Source organism: Primulina huaijiensis, chromosome 12 (assembly GCF_012295235.1).
Source record: "Primulina huaijiensis isolate GDHJ02 chromosome 12, ASM1229523v2, whole genome shotgun sequence".
Classification (NCBI taxonomy): Eukaryota; Viridiplantae; Streptophyta; class Magnoliopsida; order Lamiales; family Gesneriaceae; genus Primulina; species Primulina huaijiensis.
Genome location: NC_133317.1, coordinates 7517034 through 7525852, shown reverse-complemented (window position 1 = coordinate 7525852; position 8819 = coordinate 7517034). Strand labels below are relative to the sequence as shown.

The following is an 8819-nucleotide window of genomic DNA, read 5'->3' as shown; positions in this document are numbered from 1 at the left end:
TAATATTTTAAACTTTAAATTAAATATCATATTACTCATAACATAAAAAAAGTATTATAAAATATTTTTAAAATTTTTAAATTTTAATATAACCTATCAAATTGCACAAAATAAAAATTAGTGATGGGACACTAGTTATTAAAAAGGTAGCGACGGCATTAATTACGATTCACATTTCCCGTGTATCGAAGATTGCGACTAACTAATCACTCGATCCACTATTTTATCTTCTTAATTAATATCAGGCAGTCCCCTCCTACCCATCTTCCCGCGTGTAAGCGCCACTGCCCAATTATAATTGAGTGTGCAAAGCACGTGGATGATTGCGAGTGTGAATAGAAAACCTTAGCGGCAATTAAGGTTGAGCTATAATCTAGACCGTCGGCTACATTATTGACCGGAAGCAGTGATGTACGGTTGAGATCTTATTTGGTGGGAAACACTGGATTTTGGCCCCTCATAAAGAACGCGTCTTTCCAGGCTGGCTTTCACCGTCCTACCACCCATTGAATACCCAGATGCCAAATATTATTCCGTATTTTTAACAGACATATATTCCAATGTAAATAACAATGACAAAAACTTGTGTGAGACGATATCACGGATCGTATTTTGTGAGACATATATCTTAATTGGATCATTCATGAAAAAATATTACTTTTATGCTAAAAATATTACTTTTTATTGTGAATATCGATAAGACTAACCCGTCTCACAGATAAAGATTCGTGAGGCCGTCTCACAAAAGACCTACTAAAATACAATACATTCATTTGGTTTCCCCCACCACCCAAAAAAAAAAACTAAGAAAATTATTTTTACCTTTACCCCTATGAATGTATAAATATAATTTGATATATTACTCGTTATTTACTGTGATCATTTCTGTGCTCACAAATAAAATAATTCTTATATTAATAAATGTGATTAAATATATCCAAATTATATATAAATAGATTGTTGTGTCTCATTAATGAATACAGAAATAGAGTCAGTAGAAAGAATATATATATACATACATACAGTAAAACAATAATGGACAGAGACATGTCGGAATCAAGTCTTGCATGTGGATAGGTTTAATAAGGCAAGTGGGCAATCACTCATTTTCACTAGTTTAGTTAAAATCTCAATTTCAATTAAATTATAATTTATACATTCAAAACTAAAATAAAGATTTAAAAGAGTTGGCCAAAACAAAGTTTAATTTATTTATTTATTCCAATACTTTCTACCTCAGTCCTCTCCATATTTCACCTCCTCAATTCCAAATCGCCATGCCACCTGATATCCGTCACCTAGCCACCGCAGTCCTCCTCCCTCTCCTTCTCCTTCGTCCACTCACTGCCGCCAGTCATCAACAATTCCGGGAAGCTCCCGCATTTCGCAACGGAATATCGTGCCCACCGCTGCATGAAAACTCGTCCACAATACATATAGCCATGACTTTAGATTACTCCACCCCTTACCTCCGTGGCTCCATCGCCGCGGTCCTCTCCGTTCTCCAGCACTCGTACTGCCCGGAAAACACCGTCTTCCACTTCCTCGCAACAACCGACCACCGCTACAACCTCCTCAGGACCATCATCTCCACCTTCCCTAACCTTCGCTTCCACCTATACCCCTTCAATCCCACCACCGTCAACCACCTCATCTCCTCATCAATCCGCCGCGCCCTGGACGAGCCTCTCAACTACGCCCGCATCTACCTCGCCGACCTCCTCCCCTCCTCCGTCACCCGCATTATATACCTCGACTCCGACCTCATAGTCATCGACGACATTTCCAAACTCTGGGAAATCAACCTCAACTCCCACGTCCTCGGAGCCCCAGAGTACTGCCTCGCAAACTTCAGCCACTACTTCAACTCCAAATTCTGGTCGAACCCATCATTCTCCGACACTTTCAGAAGAAGAGACCCTTGTTATTTCAACACAGGAGTAATGGTAATCGATCTAAAGAGATGGAGAAACCATGGGTTCACTAAGAAACTAGAATATTGGATGAAAATACAGAGAAGATACAGAATCTACGAATTAGGGTCTCTCCCGCCATTTTTGCTGGTTTTTGCCGGTAATGTTGAAGGCGTCGAGCATCGGTGGAATCAACACGGGCTCGGGGGTGATAATCTTGAAGGTTTATGCAGGGATCTGCATCCGGGTCCAGTGAGCCTGCTGCACTGGAGTGGCAAGGGGAAGCCATGGTTAAGGCTCGATGCAAAGAGGCCCTGTACATTAGATAATCTTTGGGCACCCTACGATTTGTTTAAACATGAATATTTTTTTTCTGATATCTGATAATAATTGGTTCATGTCTTAAAAAATCTTAATTTTCTTCGTTCCATTTTGATAAATGATGCAAACTTGCTGCTGAATCAATGAATGATGATGGCCGATATCCATTAATGAAATTAAAGTGTGAAGAGTGAGACGGAGACTGGCAAGAAATGAATTGAAAGGACGGAGAAGGACAAGTGTACGTGTGAGGATATCATGACGTGGGATGAGGGTCGATATTGGAATTCGCTCAAATATACGAGTCATTAACAACGGCAGCGACGATGGTGGTGATGGTGGGAGGCTCAGCCGTGACGGGCGGCGGCGGATTTAGTTTTTTGATGATAAAATCTAGTATTTGTGGAAGTTGTCGGATATAGAAGATACTCACGTAGCTGTCATAGTTATCCTGACATCTGTGGGTGCATGGCGATCTATATTGCTTACGAGTACAAATTTTCTACGCGTACTCTGTGTGTACATGTATTTATACGTATACTTACATATACATACATGGCGATAGTAAAATATTATTTACGTTTTTTAGGGAAAAAATAACATTTTTTGATTGTGTGGATTAATTCAAAATGCAATGCTGTTTGTAATTTATTTTTATTCATTTTTTTCATTGTTCGTAGGAATACGCTTGCAATTTGTTCCGAATTATGTATATATTCTTTATTCTCGTTCATTTTTTTATGAATCAAAACCAGGTTATCCTTTCTTTTTATTCTTTTGTTAGATATTATTTACACTTGAAATTTAATTTTTGTCCAACGTTAAATTTTACCAGCAAGACAATGCCCGCAATTCAACAAATAAACTTTAGAAAAAGAATATAATAGTCATGATTTTATTAGTCTCGTCTTGTTTAACTCATTGTGACCTAATATAACATGTCAAGTGTAAACATTTACATTTGCATTATTAGATTAGATAAATAAACATTTAACAAAAACAACTATTATACAATATAATAGTTACACATTTGTCTGTCACAATCTAATATAATAAAACAATTGCTAAGATGTCCAAGATCATAATATATAATGTCATAGTAGTACAAACCAAATTACTAATAAAGTTTAAACTAAAACAATCCTAGAAGAACAATAACATATAATAGATTCCGTCGAATTTCTGGTGCATAAAGAACATCACGAAAGATAAAAGCTCGACCACCATGCAAATCTATTTTGCAAGTGACGATGCATTTGACTTCAATTTTTACTTTATTTCCTATATATATCCATATTGTGTAACAAGAAACTCAATGAAAATCTACAAATGTTTCACGATCTCTAGTTACATGGTCTGCTTTTGAGTCAACAATTCACACGTCAGTTATTACTCACAAAAACATTAGTAAGTGTTATCTTTTTAGGTTCATGGTACTCACAAGCGAATTGACCAGATGCTTAAAAATCGTAGCACTTCATTTTGCTCTCATCTTTCTTATTCTCAAACCTTTTAAGCTTATTTTTATAGTTTGATTTGAAGTTATTCTGCTAGGATCCATCCACAACATTCTTTCTTTCTTGTTTTTCTTCTAGTTCTTAAAATGTTTAAAGCATTGTTCTAGGAATTAGATTCAGCCACAAAAACACTTGTTATGGATTTAACAGCATCAAACCGCTCATCCTCAAGTTCAACATGGCAAGCAGCATAAAAAAAAAACTCTTAATGTTATCATTGTGAGTTAGGTTAACTTTCAGATGATCCCACTTATCAAGAAAAGATCAGATCAAAGCTTGAATTTGCTGCTCATAAGATAATATGATCGGCTTATGTCAATTCACATATTATCAGCCGATGAAATTAATTGGGCCAAAAGAAGAGCAGGTTGGGAAGACAATTCACTTGACCCATATTTAATACCCATTCTCAGCCCCGCCCCATTAAATTCGAGTTGGACCAACAAAACCGTCAATTTTCAATTCTAGTAATTACACAACAAAAAAATTAGTTTATCATAGATAATCTCAACCATAACATTATATAATAATTTAGCAACCAAAATTTATAGGCCCGTTGATCAGATCTAAACCCTCCTCGTTTGACCGGGTTTAAACCCGTCCCAAACAGTTTATTAAACCTCGTTACTTATTCCAGACAACATTTATTATTTATTTTTATCAATTTTTTAAAAAATTTCTGTAGATTTGAGTTGTTTGTTGGTCCTTCTTGCCAAACAAATGTTGGGTTGGGATCGGTCCAAATATTCCAGATCAAAAGCCCAACAAGATAATTACGTGTCACTTGTGGTTTATGTTACTTTCCCATCCCAATGAAAGCCCCTCACAACCACAAATAATACCTGAATTAACTGTCAAAAAAGAATTAAAATTTTAAAATGAAAAACATTCAACGCCAACCAGCGGCCGAAAATAATCCAGGCAATCAAAGAATTCTGATGATTTCCCAGTTGGATGTTTGATTGATTTTTAGACGACACCACTCACTCATGGCTACTAGTACTGGTGTTGGACTCGGAGGAGTGAGGCTTCAGTCCTTCAATACGAAACCCCTTTCTTCATTTCTGGGCAAGAAGCTCAATATCAAGAATCTTTCTACATCGAGAGGAGCCAACAAGAGAATCTCCACTTCTAAGGCCAGAAATATAGTTATTTTTGCTTCGGCGGGCGAAAGTTTCAATCTTGTTCATGATCTTTTTCTGGGTGTTGGAGTGGGACTCCCGTGTACAGTAATGGAGTGTGGCGATATAATCTACAGAAGCACTCTGCCCAAGTCAAACGGGATTGCGGTTACTGTTCCTGGTGTGATTTTAGCCTTGGGTACTCTTTCTTATCTCTGGGCTACTCCTGGTGTGGCGCCTGGATTCTTTGATATGTTTTTTCTTGCTCCTGTGGAGAGAATCTTTAGGCCTAAATATAAGAAGGTCTCTGAAATGACTATTTTCTTTTGTGACGAGTTCTTGATTTATTGATGATGATTGTTTGTGGGTTTTGAGGTTTTTGATTTGTGGATAAATCGCAGGATGAAATTGTGTTGGGGAAAAAGTTGGGCGAGGGATCTTTTGGAGTGGTTTACAAAGCTTCAATGGCTAAGAAGTCTTCAAAGGTTTTTAGTTCAACAAATTTCTTGGAAAATTTCAAAATTTCCCCTTTAATTGTGCTTGAATTCCATTGTGATGTTTCAAATATGTGTGATATTAAATTTTTGCTGAAAGCCTTTGGAAAGCTATTTACTAATTATCACTCGTGTTTTGCCCAAAGTATAATGATGTAGTCCTGAAAAAAGCTACTGAATATGGAGCCGTGGAGATATGGATGAACGAGCGGGTTCGAAGGGCCTGTGCTAATAGCTGTGCTGATTTTATATACGGCTTTCTTGAGGTTTCAGTTACTCCAATATTTTCACCCTGCAGCTTTGTCTTGTGACATTTAATCTCAATTAAAACTCTGGACACTTTAAATTATGTTTCAGGGTTCTCCTAAGAAAGGTGCTGAATATTGGCTGCTATGGAAGTTTGAAGGAGAAGCTACGCTTGCTGATTTATTGCAGAGTAAAGAGTTCCCTTACAATGTTGGTACCTTCTCGGACCATCTTTATAATTATTAAAATGCGATGAGAATATGGTCTCTTTGTGCCCGCACCCTAGGTTGACGGAACTTCTTCAGCCTTGTATGCTGTTGAATCAGTGTAGTTAGTAAATTATGTGACAGAGTTCATCTCCATTTATCCTAGACAATCCTTAATTACTCATTCCAACAGAAAATTACTTGCATTCTGCACATTTCTTAACTATATACCGCAGTGTTGTTCGAGAGAAGATCCAACTTATAACTAATAATTGTAACATGTGAAAGCATACTGTGTCTGCACTTTCCGAGTATGTGAATAATTGTTGGTAAAAAAGAAGAAGAGAAAAGATGGAATTCTGTACTGAAAATATTATCCTCATCCCAATGGCATCTATGTTTGAAGTTGCTGTCTCAGGATGCGAAGTTGACATTTGTAACCAAATGATCTATTGTCATTTTCAGGTGGAAGCATTGATTCTTGGAGAAGTTCTGGACACACCAAAGGGACTAGAAAGGGAAAATAGAATCATTCAGACGATCATGAGACAGCTCTTATTTGCATTGGAAGGTCTGCACTCGACCGGGATTGTCCACCGGGATATTAAGCCCCAAAATATTATCTTTTCTGAAGGTGACAGCTCCAACACAATGATCTGTTCGAGATTGATTTTTTGCGAACATGTTCCTCTTTTACTGGAAATACTTTTTGTTAATGATAATATTGTGGCAGATTCTCGAACATTCAAAATCATAGACCTTGGAGCGGCCACAGATTTAAGAGTTGGTATCAATTACATCCCTAAGGAGTTTTTACTCGATCCGAGGTACTTTTCTTGAAGCACATCATCGGTTTCTGGTTATATTAACAGTTGTAGCAAGTTATTAACGAAGGGTCTATGGCATGTATGAGTTTCTAATGATTGAAATGAGCAATTTTCACCGTTGAAGTCTGATAAACTATCAAATGCACTTGAAAACTGTTTGCACTGATAAAGGTAGGTGACAATCTATCCAATCCTTCTTATACGAGCCGCTAACATTTAACATTTTAGTTCAACGTATAGTTGAAAATCGATTACTTATTTGATTCTCTTTCCCTATAGATACGCTGCACCTGAACAATATATTATGAGCACCCAAACCCCCTCAGCTCCCTCACTACCTGTCGCCACTGCACTTTCCCCCGTTCTATGGCAGGTTTTCCATCAATTCTCTTTATATAACAAAACTGTTGACCAATATTTCACATGTCTGTCTATCCATTTTGATTCTGAGTTCTTCTATCAGTTGAATTCACCAGACAGATTCGACATCTACAGTGCTGGTTTGATATTCCTACAAATGGTAAGTATGTTTTATGAATGATCCTACTATCATGTATAAAGATTATTTTTTGGAATATATTATACTAATAAATGAGATCATGATTGTTTGACACAAGATAATTTTTATACAGGCGTTCCCAGCATTGCGGAGCAATAGTGCCCTCATACAATTCAACCGCCAACTTAAAAGATGTGCATATGACTTAATTGCATGGCGAAAGACCGTAGAGCCACGTGCTAGCCCTGATCTTCGACATGGATTTGAATTGTTAGATTTGGATGGTGGAATTGGATGGGAACTTTTGATGTCCATGGTTCGGTATAAAGCTCGACAGAGAATCGGTGCAAAGGCAGCCTTGGCCCATCCCTACTTTGACAAAGAAGGCATACTGGCTTTGTCGTTCGTGCAGAGTCTAAGGCTACAACTTATCCGAGCTACACAACAAGATTACAGTGATGCTGCGAAGTGGATTATTCAGCTAATGGCTAAGTCAGGAACTCAGAAAGATGGTGGCTTCACAGAAGCTCAACTCCAAGAACTTAAGGTTTGTATCTAAGCTATTCTTGAACAGTAAATACTAGCTAATTTGTGTCGATACCCTTTGAATTTCCGCCTGATCATATAAATACTTCTTAAGAGCTTGAATAATTGAAACCAAAGATCCTACAGAGGGACAAAAATTCGCCTTCCAAAATTCATCCAGCCATCCCAACCTCCCCTTTGTCCTGCATTCCTTGATCTGCCGCTGAATTTGTAACAACCGTTGAATAATAGGGACACCACCCCTCGAGGTCTTTTTAAGGCTCAAGATATCTATTCACTTTCGAAATGTGACAGGAAGTCGCGCCAAAGAAAAAGGCAAGCTTGGAGAGGAATGCACTGGCCTCAGCTCTTCGACTTCAGAGGAAGCTCATTCGAACTATAAATGAAAGTGTCGATGAACTGAACGAGCGTAGAAAGAGCTTATGGTGGAGCAAATGGATCCCAAGAGAAGAGTGATTTTTGTAAAATACGCACTTGGCCTTTTCTTTTCTTAGTGTAAATTTTGTGCAGTTTTCACATCTAATATCATGCTGGTTAAGTACCTAATATTAACAAAAATAAAAACATTAATTAGTATTGATTTTGTTTTTCTTATTTATCTTTATGAAACTTTTTTTCTGAATAAATTTTTTGGCTCTACTTAAGGGCCAAAAGATGCATGAATTTCTATTTTCACCAGCGTGTGCTACTTTTCTGATTTAATTTGGTAGCTTTCGCAGGAAATTTCACATCACGGAGACATAAAGCGTAAAATCCTAGTCATTTTAGCAAACCGCAAAAAAAAAAAAAAAACTACAACAATTATCTAGTAATTAAAAAAAATTTATTTGATTTTGTACGTAAATTATTAATTTAAAAATAACCTAAATCGATCATTTCGCCAAAAATATATATATATAATACTCGCATGCACAACGTTAAGTAACAAAATATTTATATATATACCATGATATTTCAAAATCCACACAATAATTTCCATAACGAGGTAAAATACTAAGTTAACATTCAAATTAAACCCGAGTAATATTATTGAATATTGCAAGTGGCACATTAAATAATGAGAAAAAATAAATGAAAATTAAACATATGAATTAAATGGGAAAAAATATATTAGAAAAGCATATATATA

At 36.7% G+C, this 8819-nt stretch overlaps 2 protein-coding genes across 2 annotated transcripts; both read left to right on the top strand.

The window, feature by feature from the left end:
- The first annotated feature begins 1200 nt into the window (after nt 1-1200).
- Nucleotides 1201-2354, top strand: LOC140989190 (probable galacturonosyltransferase-like 3). Its single transcript, XM_073458323.1, has one exon. It carries the CDS (start codon nt 1278-1280, stop codon nt 2295-2297), a length of 1020 nt encoding a protein of 339 aa, XP_073314424.1. The 5' UTR covers nt 1201-1277; the 3' UTR covers nt 2298-2354.
- Nucleotides 2355-4603: 2249 nt separating this feature from the next.
- LOC140989880 (serine/threonine-protein kinase STN7, chloroplastic-like) lies at nt 4604-8268 on the top strand. Its single transcript, XM_073459379.1, has 10 exons — nt 4604-5175; nt 5274-5357; nt 5513-5632; nt 5724-5822; nt 6284-6452; nt 6552-6645; nt 6925-7018; nt 7109-7165; nt 7278-7691; nt 7985-8268. The coding sequence occupies exons 1-10, from the start codon at nt 4741-4743 to the stop codon at nt 8144-8146; spliced, it is 1728 nt and encodes a 575-aa protein (XP_073315480.1). The 5' UTR covers nt 4604-4740; the 3' UTR covers nt 8147-8268.
- The last annotated feature ends 551 nt before the right edge of the window (nt 8269-8819 follow it).

Excerpts from the sequence above, each read along its gene's own strand:
- LOC140989190 (XM_073458323.1), top strand. The coding sequence starts at position 1,278 with ATGCCACCTGATATCCGTCACCTAGCCACCGCAGTCCTCCTCCCTCTC.
- LOC140989880 (XM_073459379.1), top strand. The coding sequence starts at position 4,741 with ATGGCTACTAGTACTGGTGTTGGACTCGGAGGAGTGAGGCTTCAGTCC. Across the intron at positions 5,176-5,273 it reads TTAGGCCTAAATATAAGAAG|GATGAAATTGTGTTGGGGAA; the intron begins GTCTCTGAAATG and ends GATAAATCGCAG. Across the intron at positions 5,633-5,723 it reads TTATATACGGCTTTCTTGAG|GGTTCTCCTAAGAAAGGTGC; the intron begins GTTTCAGTTACT and ends ATTATGTTTCAG.